The sequence below is a fragment of the Phascolarctos cinereus genome, unplaced genomic scaffold (assembly GCF_003287225.1).
Source record: "Phascolarctos cinereus isolate Bilbo 61053 unplaced genomic scaffold, phaCin_HiC Scaffold_2;HRSCAF=192, whole genome shotgun sequence".
Taxonomy (NCBI): domain Eukaryota; kingdom Metazoa; phylum Chordata; class Mammalia; order Diprotodontia; family Phascolarctidae; genus Phascolarctos; species Phascolarctos cinereus.
In genome coordinates, this window is record NW_027555625.1 from 11,024,667 (window position 1) to 11,044,327 (window position 19,661).

General features: G+C 45.4%; 1 protein-coding gene across 1 annotated transcript in view; it reads right to left on the bottom strand.

Annotated features, from left to right (window-relative positions):
* Window positions 1–19,661, bottom strand: part of LPIN1 (lipin 1) — a 152,467-nt gene that overhangs the window by 99,016 nt on the left and 33,790 nt on the right. Inside the window, 1 exon segment of the mRNA XM_021007716.2 lies at window positions 3,290–3,346. Coding sequence (XP_020863375.2) covers window positions 3,290–3,346 — 57 coding nt within the window.

Below are 19,661 nucleotides of genomic sequence, written 5' to 3' on the forward strand. Positions count from 1 at the left end.
GTATTTAGTATTTGAGGCAGGGATGGAAGCCAGGGTTTTTTTTGGTTTTTTTGTTTTAGTTTGTGTGTGTGTGTGTGTGTGTGTGTGTGTGTGTGTGTGTGTGTGTGTGTGTGTGAGGCAATCAGTGTTAAGTGACTTGCCCAGGGTCACACAGCTAGTAAGTATCGTGTGTCTGAGGCCAGATTTCAACTCAAGTCCTCCTGACTCCAGGTCTGGTGCTCTATCCACTGAGCCACCTAGCTGCCCCTGAAGCCAAGTGTTCTAAGCCAAGCCCAATACACCTCTTTTAGCAATCAAGTCATGGAAGGTCAGAGAAGGGAAGTAATTTCCTCAAGGTCACATAGCTAGCAGGGGCAGCATTCGAACCTAGCTTCTCAGACTCCAGAGACAGCAAGTGTTCAGGCGACGCTGATGATGACCCAGCCCCACCTGATTCTGCAAAGACTCAAACCTGGTGGGAGAATCTCAGAGCTGAAAAGAGACACTTGGTATAGATGTAGCGGATGGGAATCCCCTTCACACATACAGGCACACACCCCATCCCTGACAAGGGGTCCTCCTCTGGACCTCCAGTGAGACAGAACCCACTTGCCTCTCAAGCAGACCATTCCTCTTTCTTACAGCGTCATCCATGACTCCACTTGTGGGACTCTAGCCAAACTGGGCTTCTCTCCAGACCTCACCTAGGCGGGACTGTGCCCAGAACCACACCCTCCTCTCCTCTGCCTCCTGGAATCCCTCACCTCTTCAGGGCTCAGCTAAAGCACACCATCCCCAGGAAGCCACCCCCCCCGGCCTGAGCCCCCCAGCTGCCAGGGCCCTCCCTCCCTAAGCGTCCTTGTATCCGAGGCATTGAGTAGAGTGCCTCGTTCACAGGTGTTCAATCAATGCTTGTTGACTGACTGCCTTGTACTTAAAACTACCCCGGACTCAGTTTACATTTCTTCTGTACATGCTCATTTTATGCATGGTATCTCCCCTGATAGAATTGGGGCTCTGTAAAAGCAAAGGCTGGCATATAATAGGGGCTTATTGAATTGACTGCATTTTGGAGAGTTCTTCTTCCTAGAGATTTTCTCCTCATATCAAGCATAAATTTGGTTTTTTACAGCTTCCACCCATTTTACCTAATTCCACTCTCTGGGGCCAAGCAGGACAAGTTGAATCCCTCTGACAGTGGCCCAGGCCCCTACAACCATCCTCAAGGGGGCTTTCCACCAGTCTTCAGGATGTGAGCTTGAGACCCCCTCCCTGTCTGACTTGCTCTTCTATGGATACCATCTGGTCCTCTTGTGATACCCTGAACTGAGCACAGAGTAAAACGGGTCTGTTGCCTTCTTCCTTTCTGGCAGTGTGGCCTCTCTTGCTACATGTGCCATTTCTCGGCTACTGTCTCTTACTACTGACTCCCATAGAGCTTACAGTCTCCTAAAACCACCCTCTCTTTATCAGCAGCACTTCTGTCTAGCCAGGCCTCCCCCACCTTTGCATGGGCAGAGTTGATTTTTTGGACCTCCAGGGAAAGACTTTACATTTATTGCTATTACACTTCATTTTATTAGATTCAGTGCAATGTCATAGTTTGTCAAGATCTTTTGGGATCCTGACTGCCATCCTCTCCATTAGGTGTCCCCACCAGCTTGGTGTCATCTGAAGACCTCACTATATCTATGGATGCCTTTACTGAAGTCATTGATAAAAATGTTCAGCAGCACAGGTTAATTAAGCATAGATCCCAGAGGCCCTCTGACCCTTTTCCTAGCTGGCCTCACATGATGAGTGAATTCTCTTTGGATTTGGCCATTAAACCAATCTCAAATCCATCAGATAACACTGTTGTCTAGCCTTCACCTGCCCATCCCTCTGGTTACTTTGGATTTCTATTCAGAAAGCCCTTTATGGGGCAGCTAGGTGGCACAGTGGATAGAGCACCAGCCCTGGATTCAGGAGGACCTGAGTTCAAATGTGACCTCAGACACATAACACTTACTAGCTGTGTGACCTTGGGCAAGTCACTTAACCCCATTGCCTAGCCAAAAAAAAAAAAAAACAGAAAGCCCTTTACTCCCCAAATTCCCCTATGTTTCCATGTTTTATCATGGACATCCTAGAATCCCAGACTCAGAGGCTTCCTCACTGGCCATCTGGCCCAACTCTCTCATTTTACAGACAAGGCATCTTAGTTAAATGACTTGTCCAAGGTCATGCCTAAAGTCAATGATACAAGATGAATTTGGAGCCAGGAGTCCTGACTCCCAATCCAATTCTCTGTCCCCTGTGGCAGAAGATATTTGGCATCTTGGAGATTTATCTTTGCTCCTTCACTTTTTTTGATGAGAATTTAGCCTAGGATCCAAAGGGGCAGTTGAAGGAATTTTTAATGTTTGGCTGGGAAAAGAGAAAACTTGGGGAGTGGGAGTGAAGTGGGGGAGGCATCATAACCACTTTCAAATGACCAAAGGGCTGCCCCAGGAAAAAGGAATATTCTGCTTGGCCCCAGAGGCCCAAACAAGAATCAATGGGTAGACATTGCAAAGAAACAGATTTGGGATTGATGTAAGGAGACACTTTCTAGTTGGAACTAGAAAGCGCTTAGCACAATGCCTGGCACATAGTAGGTGCTTAACAAATATTTATTGAATTAAATTCATTCTAGCTGTCCCAAAAAGGGATGAGTGACCTTGGGAGGGAGTGGGCTCCCCTTTTTAGAGGCATCCAAGCAGAGGCTCCATGACCTCTTGATGGATAGGTGGCATTGGGGATTCTTGTCCAGATGACCCAGAGTTGGCCCAGATGACTTCTGAGACTCTTCTGGGTTCTACAGCGTGTCGGTGCTTATTCTGTTGGGTTGGCTTTCACTGGGCTCCAATTCCATTGAGAATATGTGTCCAAAGGGAAAAGAGTGTGGTCAAGTGATAAGGCTCTGTAAACAAACTGTTTTTCATTTGAAAACAAGGCATTGCTCCCAGCCTCAGAGGTAAAATCAAATTTACGGTTCCTTCTGATCACTGCGATGAGCAGCCACGACTCCTGAGGATTAGTGGTGAAGAACGCTAGCCAGCCTCTGACAAAAGAGCTGGCGGTCTAACTGTGCAGCTCAAGACACACGTCTTCCAACGTGACCAATGTGGGGATTTTTTTGCTGGACAATGCCTATTTAATATAAAGATTTTGTTTTATTTTTTTCTGGGGTATGGGTGAGTAATTAGGGAGGCGGTAGGTAAGAGACAGAAGAAATAAATGTTTGTTTACTGGAATAAAAAAGATTGCTGCTCTGAAAACTACTCACGTTAAGGTTAGAAGTCCACACGTTTCGGATCCATCCAGGGTCCTTCATCATTGGAATCTAAAAACAAAATGTAGAAAGAGGAAACTGAGTCAAGAAGTGATTTTACCATTATCCCCCCAGCTGCCTCAATGGAACAAGCATGCCTGTTCTATCCATTGTTCAAAGTTCTGGGATCATAGGATCCAGGGTTCCCAGTAAGAAATGCTGACACCAGTGTTGACCTCACAGCAAGTTTAATTGTATCGCCAAATATGTTAGGTTCCAGGTTACCCCCCAAAGAGACTTGGTCCCTTGTACAGAGCTGCGGTTACAAGGGTGACAGGCCTGATGTCCAGGGTTTCCAGCCTTAATACTCCCGCTCTGGGGACAGGGAAAGAGCCCTGCCTAGTCCAGAAGACAAGGAACCTCAGCTCTAGGCCTGACTCTGATGCTGACTCCCTCCACTTCCCCAGGCCTCAGATCCGTCATCTGCAAAGTGTCAGGGCTGGGGTAGACAGCAGCTGAGGGCTCCACTGGCTCTAACATTTTATGGTCTAAAGATCACACATCTCGACGCAGAATCTTCCATTTTACCAAGACAACAACTTTGTGAATTTGGTAACCAAAATATGATTAACTTCATTTTACAGATGCAGAAAGTGAAGCAGAGAGAATCACCAAGGAACTTGCTGAAGATTATGGGAGCACAGACTTGGAGCTGGAGGGACTGTGTTCTATGTTCCAAAGTTCCTTCTAGCTCTTGTATTCCGTATTCTAAGTTCTAACGCTTCTTTCATCTGTGAAATTCTCTGGTCTAAGGGGCCTTCTGATTTTGACAATCCATGTTCCAAGGTCCCTTCAAGCTCCAATATTATGTGTTCTAAAATCAACTCTGACATTCCCTGTTCTATGGTCCCTTCTAGCTCCTGCATCCTATGTTCTATATTCTAAGGTTGCTCCTAATGTTAACATTCTGTGTTCTAAGGCCACCTCTGATGTTCTCCAGTCTAAGATTCCTCCCAACTCCTGCTTTCTGTGTTCTGTGATCTAAGGTTGCTCCTAACACTAACATTCTATGTTCTAAGGTTAACTCAGATGTTCCTTGTTATAAGGTTCCTTCCAGTTCCTGCATTCTGAGTTCTGTGTTCTAAGGTTGCTCCTAGCACTGACATTCTATATTCTAAGGTTGACTCTGACATTCCCAAGCCCTCTGACTCAAAACCAGTACTCTTTCCATTGGATACTGTCATGCCCCAAGCTGGACAAGCTTCAAAGACCAGTTCAGGAGCAGACTATGGGGCTGTCATCAAGACAGCTCAGCCTGGCTGAGCCTCCAAAAGCTCATCACCAGAACCTTAGCCACTCAGAATGATTTTTATTTTTAAGTCCTAGCAACGCACAAAGAATTGTCTGACTAGGTCTTAGAGAGCTAGGCCTCTACATCAGTGCAGGGAACGTCAACCACACTAAATATAGAATACAGCACTAAATACAGAATTAAGGTCATGGAAGTTATTAAAATATGGAGGTGACTTGCCTTAAGGCTGCAGCTAGAGAAAAGGCCAGGCTTCCAGAATGTCCCCAAACAGGCTAGAAGGGGTGGCAGCTTGGGACTCGGTGCTCAGCATGGTCAAGGCTCTAGCTCGGGACCTGAGGAACTAGTAACTGGACTATGTGTTACAACAGCATGAGAAGATGTCCCCTGACCGCTCTGGCGTCTCACAGTAAGAGGAGTGGGCACTTTTACATGCTGAGCAAACCCTGAGTGGTCGTGCCATCCCAAGACAGCAGTAGGAGGTGGGTCTGGCATTAATTAAAAAGGAGAGAGCTCCTGGAAGTTTCTTCCTTCAACTCTGTAGGATGTTTGGCAACTAATTTTCCTTTGACATTCTGGAGGAGAGGCCGCCTTCTCCCACCCCAGTCACCCCAGTTATGGTTTCCACATGGCGCAGGAGGAAGCTTGATGAAATGAGCTTAAGCCTATGCCTCTGACGGCCTCTTTTCTTCTGTGCACCTTCCGCGGGCATGGGTGACCAGACAATGATGGAGATGGATTTGTCCAGGAGCGGAGGCAGCCTCCATAAGTTTGAGAACTTTGAGCTCCTTGGGGCTGTCTGCCCGAGCTGGCTAGGGACAAGAGGATTTCTTACATGGCGAAAGAGAATGAGCCCAAGCCTGGGGCCTTCTTGCCAGAAGATGCAGATCTGGAGTGAGTTATTGGGCTAGTCCAAAACTGAGTTGGAATGTAAAGGGTTTAACCAGCAATGACCACAAATGCTTCGTGTTCTAATGGCTCTGCGTCTTGATCTTTGAGGACAGTGCAAATTAGTTATCATAAATAGTGATAAAACACTACTACTGTTTTAGGTTTTGATATCAATGAGCAGAAAATCTGAGTGTTCTCTGTGTTAAGCAGTTCTTCCACGTGGAGAAAATAAATAAATGGCTTCCCAATACCGCACACTGAATGCCTTTCACCCCAGCACTTTGGGGAGGCCCTTGACACGAGCCAAACCTATGCTCTAAACAGTCTCTTCCCACCTAAGTCTCCAGGGTGGGGGTATAAACCAATCAATAACCAAGCATTCATCAGCACCTACTATACGCTGGGAACTCCTACGCGCTGGGGATACAAATATAAAAAACAAATAAATGAACAAACAAACAAACGTGTTATCTAAGAGTGACAGACAATAAAGCCTGGCCTCTCCCCCTTTGGAAGTCAGACCTCTCTGGGACTAAACCACGCCACAGCAAACCCAGAGCTGAGAGGGTCAAGGAAGAGAACGCAGTGCCCCAGCAGCCCCTTTGCCCAGAAGCAGGTCTTAGGAGGAAAAGTATATTTTGAAACACTTCTCAAGATGGGCACTACTAATGCTATTTCAGTTCCTTGTGAAATATTTTGTTATGTTGCAATAAAATCAGGGATCGAGGATCCAGATGTTCTGGGCCGTCGCTCAGATTCTTTGGGGCATGCAGTAAAAGGCGCTCTCGAAGGACAATAGTCAGATTGAGCAGCTTTTCACGAGGTAGTCCAGGCTTCTTGCCAGCAGCTGAAAGTCACAATGTTTGGGTTGGCCCCTGACTAAAAATGCAGTTTCAAATGAAATAACCAATATGTGCTTTTTTGCTGATGTGATCAAGAGAGCTTTGGACTGGAAGAAGAGGAAGCTGAAACCCACCCATGGAGTGGCCAAGCTCAGCCCTGTGGAAGCAGCAAGGATAGCCTAGGAGGAATAGCAGCAGAAAAATAGAACCAGTAATGAAGACCATGGCCTCTGGCATACCATAAAGCAATGGGGAACACGTGGGGAGCTGGGGATAGAGACTGTACCTGTGGTTTCATCGATACAGAGAACTGCCAGGTGAGGAAACTCCCTCTAATAACGCAGGTCACCACCTTCTCTGTAACTGACAGTCTGAGATACCAGACCTCATGTCTCTTGACTCCCAGACAGGGCCCAGGCCACCACATCTGATCTTTAAAGAAACAGAATTAATGCCCTGCCTCGAGAGGAGTAGAAATAATATGGAGCTTGCTTTTAAAAGAAGGTGCGGGGCAAGCAATGTGGAATTATGCAAATAAAGTGGCTAAAAATGTTTAAATTCCTGGGATTATCTCCCAAAGAAGCTATAAATTAAATATTGCACACACTTTTGTGATAGCTAAGAATTGCAAGCAAACTGGATGCCCATCAGTTGGGCAGTGACTAACAAACATGACTGGAAAGGGATACTACTGTGCTGTAAGAAACGATGAGTGCATTGAAGCCTAGGAAGGTCTCTATGCAGAGTGAAGTCAGCAGAGCCAAGATAATACGTCCGATAAATACAACAACATAATGGAAAGAATAACCACACACCAAAAAAAAAAAAATCAAAAGTAAATGTAACAAAATTATGAAAATCCAATGGAACTCAAACAAAAGGAGCTGAGAAGACATCCCAAGCTACCACTTGGTGGAGGTGGGAGGGCCACAGCTGTTACACGTTACACATGTTTTTGAATTTTCTCAATCAGCAGTGCTAACCTTTTTCTTTTTCTCTCTTAAAAAGTACTATTTGTCATATTGGAGGGCTCTGGGAGGCCGAAGGGGAGAAATACATGGGATACTGCGGTGGTATAAGAAACAGAAGACATCAACTAAAAATCATTTTTTTAAAAGGGGGGGGAGATAAGAAAGGCAGAGAGAATAGCCCTCCCATCTCCCTCAAGCATAGATGCTGTGTGTATTCCCTTTCTAGAATGGCAGCCCCTTGGGAAAGGGCCGTCTCCCTCTGTAATTTTTCTTCTTCATTCTTAGCACAGTGCTTTGCCCACATAAGGGATTAATATACGCTTTTCATTCATCCAGTTTTCGGACTATAATCTAGAACTGGGAGGGACCTCAAAAGTCATCTAGTTCAAGCCTCTTTTCTGGCAGGATTTGTTTTTTCTAGATTTCTATTTATTTTTATTCTGAACTTGACCATGGTGGGGGAAGGGAGAGAAGAAAGAGACAGAAAAGGAGAAGTGGTCTATCAGTTGGGGAATGGCTGACCAAGTTGTGATATATGAATGTAATGGAATACTATTGTGCTATAAGAAATGATGAACAGCCTGACTTCAGAAAAACCTGGAAAGACTTGTATGGTCTGATGCTGAGTGAAGTGAGCAGAACCAGGAGAACGTTGTACATAGTACTCAATGACTGACTTTGACAGACTTAGCTCTTCTCAGCATTGCAAGGATCTAAGACAGCTCCAAAGGCCTCGTGATGGAAAATGCTATCCACATCCAGAGAAAGGACTACGGAGTTTGAATGCAGATCAAAGTACACTATTTGCTCTTTTTTTTCCTTCTGTTTTGTTTTGTTTCCTCTTTCTTGTGGTTCCTCCTATTGGTTCTAATTCTTCCTTACAACATCACTAATGTGAAAATGTGTTTAATAGGAATGTATATGTAGAGCCCATAGCAGATTGCATGACATCTTGGGGAGGGAGGCAGGGAGTGAAGGGGAGAAAATTTAAAACTCGAAAGCTTATGGAAGTGATTGTTGAAAACTAAAAATAAATTAATTAATAAAAATCATTTAGAAAAAAAGAGTGGTGGAAGAGAGGTTGAAGGGGAAGGAAGGAGAATAAAAGAGAGAAAGAAAGAGAGAAAGGAAGCAAGGAGAAGAGGGAAGAAGGAAGAGAGAAAAGGAAAGAAAAGAGGGGAGAGGAGAGAAAGACAGGGGCAGAGAAATAGAGACAGAGAGAGACTTAATGTTAACCGCAAACCCCAAAGGGAAAATTAAAAAAAGGCAAACAATACCAATGATTCACTCCAGCAAAATGCAGTTTTCCCAAGCCCTGTAAAAGGGGAACTATCAGCATTCCTGGGAGTTTGATCCAACGCCTGAAAGATAATCATGATCTTTAAGCATGGTACTCATGGAAAGTCTACAAGACACAGGGAATCCTGGGCTGTCAGACCTGGGATGGACCTCGGAGGTCATCTATTCCAATGGGCTCCCTTCACAGATGAGCAAACAAAAGGGAAGTGATGGGTCCAAGGTCACCCATCTGGTAAGTGATCATGGGCAGGCTAGAGCCAGGTCTTGCTGACTCTAAGGCCAGTGCCATTCCCATAGTGGTGCTAACCCTTCTCTGTTCCTCTTATTCCCCAGGCAAGCAGCTGCCTCCTTCTTTTGTAGTCTTTGGGGGCATTTGGAGGCTACTTTGGAACTGTCTCTGGGCAAACCTCACCCTGGGGAGAGGAGTAGTTCTCATATGGGTCATTCCCAGTTCTGGGTTCCAGGTATTTTTCAGGGTGGATCTGACTCACTCAGAAGATCAGATAGCCTCCTTGGAAATACTATTGCTCACATGCCCCAACTCAGGGTTATGGACAAAGTGTTGCCCTCGATCTCAGAAGCCCCAGGAGATGGTCCAGTCTCTGACACTTTGTGGTCATAGGGAAATCCCATCACCTTGCTTGACATTAGTTTCCTCATCTGAAAAATAGGGTCAAGAATACTTGTACCACCTCCTTCTCCAGATTATGGAAGGGAAAATACTTCATATCATAGATTTAGAGCTGGAAATCAAGCTGGCATCATTTTACAGAGGATTTGACCAAAAGCACTCAAATTATAAAGGGAAGAGCAAGGTTCCAACCCAGGGCCTCTGGTGCATTCTTTCTACCAGGCCATGATGCCTCCCTATTTCACACTTCCTCATCCAGGTGCTATTTCAATTTAGGTCAGACTAGACCAGGCAAGGATGGCAAAGGAAGGGAATAGTCAATGTTGGAGGGGTTATGACAAGATGGGCCCACTAGTACGATGTTGGTGGAGCTCAGAATTGGTTCAGGCATTCTATAGGGCAATTTGGAATTATTCAAAGAAAGTGACTGAGATAACCATACTCTTTGGCCTAGAGATTCCTCTGTGGGACATTTCCCCCAAGGTTCCTATGTTTATTTAGAATTGGAAGGGACTCCAGAGTCCAACCCATTATATTTTGCAGACAGGTTGCCCAGTGTCATATGGTTAGTAGGTATCTGAGGGAGGATTTAAACTCAGGTCTTCCTGACTCGAATTCTAGCAAGGTAGATAGGTGTCCCAGTGGATAAAGTATCAACATGCTTGTTGCCTTGGTGACTTGACTTCTACTGAACTTTTTTCTTTCTTTTTTCTTTCTAAATTTTTATTCTAAGAGATAATTGTCAGGGGGGGATATAATAGGAAATCTAGTGAGGATACTGATATAAACAAAAGTTTATTTTTTTTAATTTAGGAAAGGAATGATGGGCACCACAGGTCCAGTTCTTCCCCTTAATACAAAGCAACTTAGAGGCACATTTGTGCAATCTTTCTCCCCTGTTGTCAGGGGAGACCTCCCTGTACAAATACACACAAGCATCTCCTGGTAGGTGGGTCTCCTGACTCCCACTTCAGTAACCATGCCTGTTAAAGGTCTCACACCAAGAAAAAACAAGACTAGTGGTCCTACATGCTGTTGGATTTTTAAATGCTGGAAACACAGGAGCAAAGGTCAGTCGGAGGGGCAGAACCCCTGAGTCAGAGCCTGGCTACAAAATCAGAATTTTGCCCTAGAATGCCATTGTTTAAGAAGCTTGGTCCCTCCCACAAGTAGTCTTGGGGTCACAGAATCCACATTCTGATCTCTTCCACCAGATCATCCCACACAGCACAACCCCAGTCCTTTGTCTGGCCTCAGAGGCGCCGCCTCTCATGTTATTTAAAAAGATGGGGTTGATCCAGCAATACCACTGCTAGGTCTATATCCCAAAGACATCCAGAAAAAGGGAAAAGGACCTATTTGTACAAAAATATTTGTAGCAGCTCTTTTTGCAATGACTAAGAACTGGAAATCAAAGGGAAAACCATCAATTGGGGAATGGCTAAACAAGCTATGGTATATGATTGTAATGGAATATTACTGTGCTGTAAGAAATAATGAGCAGGATGATTTCAGAAAAACCTGGAAAGACTTACATGAACTGATGCAAAGCGAACAGAACCAGAAGAACATTGTACACTGTAACAGCAACATCGTAACAAGGATCAGCGGGGAATGACTTAGCTCTTCTCAGTAATACAATGATCCAAGACAATCCCAAAAGACTAGTGATGAAGCATATTATCCACCTCCAGAGAAAGAACTGATATTGACTGAATACAGACTGAAGCAAGCTATTTTCACTTTCTTTTTTTTTTTTACTTTTGTTCTTGTACAAAATGGCTCATATGGAAATGTTTTACATTGATTGCACATGTATAAACTATGTCTGATTGTTTACCATCCCAGGGAGCAGGGAGAAGAAGGAGGGAGGGATAGAATTTGGAACTCAAAACTTTAAATAAAAATGTTGGGGCAGCTAAGTGGCACAGTAGATAGAGCTCTGGCCTTGGAGTCAGGAAGACCTGAGTTCAAATCTGGCCTCAGACACTTGACACTTACCAGCTGTGTGCCCCTGGGCAAGTCACTTAACCCCAATTGCCTCAGCAAAATAAATAAATAAATAAATAAATAAATGAGTAAATAATAAATAAATAGATAAATAAATAAATAAATAAATAAATAAATAAATGAATGAATGAATGAATGAATGAATGAATGAATAAATAAATAAATAAATAAATAAATAAGTAAGTAAATAAATAAATAAATAATAAATAGATAGATAGATAGATAGATAGATAAATGTTGAGAAAAAATAAAAAGCTGGGGTTGGACTAGATGACCTCTAGAGGCCCTCTCAGCTCTGACATTCTATGCTGTATGTCCTCCGTGTTATTCAGTCATATCCGACTCTTCATGACCCCATCTGGGGTTTTCTTGGCAGAGATACTGGAGTGGTTTGCCATTTCCTTCTCCAGCTCATTTTACAGATGAGGAAACTGAGGCAAAGAGGGTGAAGAGACTTGTCCAGGATCATGTAGCTAGTAAGTGTCTGAGGTCACATTTGAACTCAGGTCCTCCTGACTCCAAGCCTGGTGCTCTACCCACCGCACCACCCAGCTGCTTTGCCTATGTCCCCAGGTCTCTCCCAACTATGACATTTTGTGTTCTGGGTTCTAAGGCAGGGGGTCTTAACCTTTGTTTTGTGTCCTAGACCCCTCTGGCAGTCTGGCAAAGCCTAAAGATCCCTTCTCAGAATAATGTTTTTAAATATATAAATAAAATACATAAGATTTAAATCTATAAATAAAATACAAAGGTTAGTTAAAAAAAATTCACAGACCCTCTAAAACCTATGGATGTACCCCTATTCTAAGGTTTCTCCCAGCTGTAGACCTTCTGATTGATTCACTCACAAGATAGACTGATTTTACAGACTTATACTAGCAATAATCTTGACTCAGTGCAGGCATCACCCTCATCTCCTAGTTCTAGTATGGTGCCCAAAGCCCCCTGGACCCTCCTACAGAGCTCTGGCAGGAGCTGGTATCGTGATACTAATCAGGATGATGATGATTAGTCAGTGAGCTCTCAGTCAGCCCAAATCACAGAAACCATACCCATCCCTGCTCTGTCTAGCCCAGCTGCTCATTTTCCATTTATAAAGATGGCATTAAGCAACTTCAGGGCAGGGAGAACTTTGTGTGCTGGCCCCACATTCCCAGCTCGGTCTAGGGAGCAGCCCTGGAGGAGAGGGTCACTGAAGGAGTCTTTGTTTGGGTTGTTCCCAGAGACCAGAGAGCAGACATTGTTCTCACCTCTAGCTTCCCCTTCTCCAAGACCAGTCTGTAAACACAGCATTCCTCAGTGCTGGGGAGACTGGGCTTCTCTCCCAAGGCAGAACTTCCCCCATCGCTGTAATACTGAGCTGGGAAACATGCTTGTTCTAATGCCCAACCAGCCACCAAGAGGCAACGTACAGTGGAGCAAAGAGCGTGAGATTGTAGGCAGAGGAGCCACGTTTGAACCTCAGGGCTTTGAGTGGCCTCGGACAAGTCAGTAAAGTGATGGCTTGGATCCAGGATTTTAAAGGTCCCAGCCATGCTCCTATGACCTCAAACCCCATTAACTTGCTAAAAGAGCTCAGACAAGTCACATCCACACTGAGTTTCATCTAAAATTAGGGGTTTGACAGAGGTTCTGGGATAAAGAACGCGTTTGGCCTCAGAGTTCCTGGGTTCGAGTCTTGCTTCTGTGCATTGCTATCTGTGTGATCTTGGGGGAGTCACTTCAGCTCTCCCAGCCTCAGTTTCCTTATCTGTAAACTGAGGATGTGTAATTAGATCAGGGGTTCTTATCCTTTTCGATGTCAGTCCCTTTGGCATTCTGGTGAAGCCTGGGAACCGTTTCTCAGAAGAATACTTTTTAAAGCATAAAAAAATTGCAGACAATTACAAAGAAAATGAATTCCATAGAAATGCTTCTATCAAGCTAGCTAGCTGTATCATTGTTGTTGTTCAATTGTTTCAGTTGCGTTCAGCTATTGGTGACCTTATTTTGGATGTTCTTGGCACAGATACTGGAGTGGTCTGTTGCGATTTTCTTCTCCTCATTTTACAGGTGAGGAAACTGAGACAAACAGGGTTAAGTGATTTGGTCACAGAGCTAGTAAGTCTGAGGTCAAATTTGAGCTCAAGTCTTCCTGACTCCAGGCCCAGCACTGTATCCATTATGCCACCAATATGCCCCCATATATATAGGTAGGTAGGTAGGTAGGTAGATAGATAGAATACATATTACAAACATACATATATGTATATATGTGTGTGTGTATTTAAGTTCACAGACCCTTGGTTAAGAACCCCTGGACTAAATGATTCCTAAGATGTCCCCTACTCTAGATGTTTCTATGGCTCCCCATTGCCTTCAGGACAAAATGCAAACTCCTATGACTCATTAGTCCCCTCAGGCACTCCATGCTCCATGCTGTAGCCACATTGACCTACTTACTGTTCCTCATTTCCCACCGCCAGACTTTTTGCACAAGCCTTCCACCATTCCTAGCATGCTCTCTCCTCATCTCTCAGTCTCAGAGCCCTCTAGTTCCCTTTAAGGCTCTGTTTTACTGCCACCTCCTCCAAGAGGCCTTTCCTGATTTCCACAGTTTTTATTACCCCTCCTCCAAATCACAACTTATGTTTACTCATCTATGATATGCTGGATCTCCCCAGTGGAACAAAAGTTCTTAGAGACCAGAAATTATTTTACTTTTGTATTTGTATCTCCAGGGCCTAACACAGTGCTGAACACATAATAGGTGCTTTTAAAAATGCTAGTTGATGGGTTAATTGATGGATCCCTTCATACTTTAACTCTATGACAAGGAGATAGCAGTTCAACCAAAAAGTGCTCAGTATTGGGCTTGAGGCTCAACATGGGTCAAGAGTGTGAAATGGCAGCTAGAAAAAAAATTGTGTCTTCTTGCTGGACGGTTCTAAGAGAGGTCTTGTGTTCAGAAGAAGGAAAGGGATAATCCTGTTGCGCTCTGCCAGGGTCAGACTAGATTTGGAGCATTGACTTCAGTTCTGGCATCACCCAGAAAGGACATAAGGAAACTGGAAGATATACAGAGAAAGACAAAGGGCCTCACTTTCATGCCATATGAGGATCAGCCACAGAAAACAGTTTGGACAGGAGGAGATGAGTGGTAGATGGCAGAGCAGGAGAGCTCTGTCCTCATGTATTTAAAGGACCATCATAGGGAAGAAGGAGCGGACCTGCTCTACATGGCCCCAGTGGGGAAAAAAACAGAACTTATGGAAGTTGCACAGAAGCCATCTGGGCTGGACGTCAGTAACACCTTCCTAGCAATGAGGGCTTGCTAGACGTGGAATAAGGTCGCTGCAGGAGGCAATGAATTCCCCTTCAACTACGGTCTTCAGGCAAAGGATGGAGGACCACTTGTGGATGGAGGGGAGATTCTCACTGAGGTGTGTCTTGAATAAAATGGCCTCTGTGTTCTTTCCAAACTCAGTTGGCCAACAAGCATTTATTAAGTGCCGACTGTGTGCAGGGCACTGGGCTAAGCTCTGGGACTATAAAGAAAGACAAAAAAAAAATAATCCCTGCCCTGAAGGGGCTTCCATCTAGTGGAGGAGACTGTACAAATAAGCATGTACAAGCATGATCCATACAGGATAAATTGGATATGTCTCTGAGGGAAGGCACTAGCATGGGTTGGGGGGATAGAAAGGCTTCTTACAGAAAGTGGGATTTGAGCTGAGCTTCGCAGGGAGCAGAGTGGGGTGGTGATGAGGAGGGAGAGTGTCCCAGGCATGCAGGAGAGCCAGCAAAAGTAGAAGTCTGGTGATGGAGGGTCTGGCGAGAGGAACACCCAGGACATCAGTGCTAGGGGACCATAGAGTGTCTTGGGGGTGGGGTGGGAGGAAAGTGCAAGTTGTAAAGACTGGGAAGGTAGGAAGGGGTCAGGTTGTGAAGGGCTTAGAAAGCCAAACACAATAGTTTTTATTTGATCCTGCAGGTAAGAGGGAGTAATTGGAGTTTACTGAGTGGTGAGAAGACACACCCAACATGGCTAGATCTGAACTTTAGGAAGACCTCTTGGGCTCAGATCCAGGGTAGGGTTAGCATCAGAGAAAAATAGATTGGAGTGGAGAGAGACTCAAAGATTTTGTGATTTTATGGGCCTCAGTTTCCCCATGTATAAAATTAGAGGGTAATTAGATTAAAAATCCTAATTAGTCTGTTGACAAGTTAATATTCTTGGGTGACCAAGTCTATCTCAGGCCCACAGCACCCAGCAAGGCCTCCTGCCTTGGGGAATATGTTGGTACAGTACCAAGGGCTTGTGGGCTATGGAATTTCTAAAGCCCCTTTAGCCCTGGCATTCTACATGCTATAGACATGGTGATGAGCATTGTGGCAGATACCAGAAGGACTCTTGGACAGCCCCACCCTGAAGGAGCTCATACTGTACTTGGGGAGACAGCATGCATACATGGCAATAAAAGGATGATGGCGTCTTATGCCATCAGGGCTACAGAGCTGCGAGAAAGGAAATAATACCATGGTCTGGGTAGAACTTAGGAAGACTTTGAGGAAGAAGGACTAGAGCTGGGCCTTGAAGGATGGGTAGAACGGGTAGGAAAGAAGATGAGGAAAAAGAGATTCCACTGGAGGTTGGGGTGGAGGGAACAGCCTGATCAGGTATCGCACAGAATTTCCCACCCAGTAGGCCTGGAGTGGTCATGGGGCCATGTTGGGGAGGCCTAAAGCAATCCTGTCTGCTAAATGACTCCCCCAAATGCAAACTTTAAGGGATTAGGAATGGGAGGGCAGTGGGGCTGAGGGGAAGGAACACTCAGGAGACCCAGGACTTAGGCCCAGTTCTGCCACTGACTTACCATATGACCTTGGCAAGTCATTTCTCCTCTCTGCCTCAGTTTCCTCATCAGTAAAATGAGAGAGTTGAACTAGATGTCCCTCAAGGTCCCTTAGAGGTCAGATGTTGGAGGCTCTAGGATCCCCTGAAGCTCTGGCATTCTGTTTTCTATGACTTCCCCAGGTTCTCCTGGACCCTCTTTCCTTACCAGCCATGGAATGATTCAGGGCCCACAAACAAACTCTAGATCAAAGGGTGTCAGTGTCCCAGCCGGGCCATTGGGTACCCAACGACCACCAGGACCCATAGCTGGAGGGCACAGTTGTTCAAAGCATAGGTTTGAGCATCTTGTGAAACCCTGGGAAAATGCTGAAAGGGTTCTTTTTAAAGGTGATTTGTGAACACTTAGAAAAAGAAGGAATCATCAGGAGCCAGCATGGGTTCAATAGGAGCAGGTCATGGCAGATTAACACCATTTACTGTAAGGTCAGGGGGCTCTATTAGAGTTCAAGTGGATTTCAACGAGACATTTACCAAGTCCCTCATGACCTTCCCTGAGACAGATGGTCTCCTTTGGAGAAGGGGCCAAGCACCCCCAACAGCTGACAATTAGCTGCCCCCCCACCAAGGGCAAGCGAGTCAGCCTAGCTGAAGCAGCAAGGCACCGTGAGGAAGAGATAGTGGGCAAGGCCAGCTGCCATCTCCTCCACCAACATCTCCCCTCAGACTTATTTTACTGGATCTTTTCTATCGGGGCCCATGGCCCAACAGACACAGTCCAAGACCCTGAACCCAGGAGCCTTGGAAACAATAGGACTTCCAGCCCAGCACCCTCAGCCATCACTCTGGGAAGCAGCTCCTGTGAAGATGCATCCTGGACCTGCTCCTGTAGGGGCTAGACCCAGAGAGGAACCTTCTGGCCACCAAAGTCCTTGCCCCAGCCAATGGTGCAACATCAGAAACTGATCTGACTTGATCAGTGGAGTGACGTTCAAGAGGAAGCATGAGTATCTGGGCTTTGCTGCTTCTCCCTGGGGACCGTGGGACCTTCCCATCAGCCTTGCAGCTGAATCCTCCTGTGTATTGTCTCCCTCATTAGAATGGGAGGCCCTGGACTGCCCAGCTTTTCTCTGTGCATCCCCAGTTCTCAACACAATGCTTTGCACGTAGCGAGCATCTAGATGGACCATTACTAGGTAAACAATAGAGAGCCATGGAAAGTTATTGAGGAGAGGAAAGACATGAACAGTCTAAAAAAAGATTGGTCTGGGAGTGCATGAAGGATGGACTGGAAAGAGAAAAGTGGAGGCTGGAAGACTCAGTGGGAAGATGCCATCAAACCTCCTCCTTCCTCCCTTCCTCTTCCTCAGAATCCTCCTACTACTACTAACAGCTAGCATCGATACAGGTCTTTAGGTTTGCAAAGTGCTTCCTACATGTTAACCCGTTGATCCACACAGCAACCATAGGAGGTAGATGTTCTTTTCATCCCCACTTTGCTGGTGAGGAATCTGAGACTGCGCAGGGTTACACAACTGGTAAGTGTCTCAGGCAGGATTGGAACTCGGGTCTTCCTCACTCCAAGTCCCAGATTCTATCTGCTGTGACACCTGGCTGCCTCAGGCCTCAGTGTCCTCATCTGTAAAGTGGATGCGCTGGACCCAACAGTTTAAAAGTCCTTCCAGCTCTGATTCCTATCTAAGATCTAACCATGGAACGAGGGTTTCAGCATTGGAAGCAACGAAGCTAGAAGGTCATGGAGCCCACTCTCAGCGTTAGAAAGTCATCTCATTTCATGTGCACCTGAGCCTCAACCCGCTTCAAGGAACCAGCAGGGCACAGTAGGTAGAACACTGGGCTGGAAATCAGGAAGGCCTGCCTTCCTAGCTGTGTGCCCCCAGGCCAGTGGTTGAACCTCTCTGGGCCTGTCTCCTTATCTGATAAGGGCAGCTCCCCCCCAAGATAATCATGAGGAACAAATGAGATAATATAATCTAAAGCAGTACTATGTATGTGTGATGTAGCATCAGCATTTCAATTAGCTGCCCTGAGGCTCAGTTTTGTCATCTATAAAATGAGTACAATAATACTAATAATACAATAATACTCACCTCATAGGGTTGTTGAGAAGGCCAAATGAGCTAATGTAAGTGACATAAATTTTAAACCCCTATAGAAGTGGCAGTTCTTTATTATTATTATTATTGTTGTTGTTATTATTATTATTATTATGTCTTGTTCCTCACTTAGAGCTAAACACCTACCATGTGCCAGGTACTGAGCTAAGAACACATTACAAATATTATCTCATTTGATCCTTATGACAACCTTGGAAGTAAGTGCTGTTATTATCCACATTTTACAGTTCAGGAATCTGAGGCAGACAGAGGTTAAGTGAGCTGCCCAGGGTCCCACAGCTAGTGAGTAATGAGTGGTAGGTGCTGAATAAAGATTTTCTGATGAGGATGAGGATGAGAGTGAGAATAAATAAATGAGTGAATGAATGAATGCTTAATCATGTCATTTTTAATCAAACCCTGCAAGCTCCTTCCTCAAACACTTCCTTGTAATTATAAACCTCAGGTGGACTCTCCTCTGCCTCATTTGCTCACCTCTCATGGCCCATCCCTACCCAAATGTTGGAGGTGTCATCAAATACATGACAGCACCCTGAAACTAGAGTCACCATGCTTGGGCTTAATGACACTTAATAATGGGAGACCAAGATTGAGAGACGGACCCCAGGGAGGGGCATGCTTCAGCTCGGAAAGAGAAGGGGAGAGGACAGAGCCATGCGTGTTGCCACCCGTGAGTGGGGTACCCGGGCTGAGCAAGGCTCCATGCGAGGGGACGCAGCACATCCCAAGCCAGGGTTCCCCTGCCTACCACAGTCCCAGGCGTACAGCAGGCACTTTGGGGACAGTTCATTGATCGACTGACTGATTGGATGATAGATTTAGAGCTGGAAGGGGTCCTGTCCACTCTCCCAGCCTCTCATTTTTCACAGAAAAGGAAACCATGACCCAGACAGGAGAAATGATCTGCCCAAGGTCACACATGTCCTAACTGGGAGAGAAGGGATTCCTGCCCAGGTCTTCTGACTAAAAGTCCTGTATCGACTTATCCATAGAGCCCTGGGTTCTAATCCAGGCTCCATTACCCGTGACTGTGCAGCTTCAGGCTAGTATGTGAGCGTGTCTTTTCAACTGTGAAATGAGGAGGAGAATATTTTCCTCCCCCTCTGATGCCAGAGGGCAGGAGGGGAAGCAGTCAGCAGGTGAATGGAGGAGGATGAACTACAGAAAAAGGGCTGACCGTGTCACAAGACCAGGGAGAATGGGGGGCATATGTGGGCACCTTCCTTATCCTTACACTGTCCAGAGAAAAGGGAGGAGGAAAATTGACGTGGATTTGTCTTCTCACCACTCACTCCTTACTAGCCTGGACCCTGGACAGGTCACTTAACTGCTGACTGCCTCGGTTTCCTTAACTGTAAAATGGAGACAATAACAGCACCTACTTCCCAGGGTTGTTGTAAGGATCAAACGAGGTAATATTTGTACTGTTCTTAGCTCAGTGCACATAGTAGGTGCTTAATGA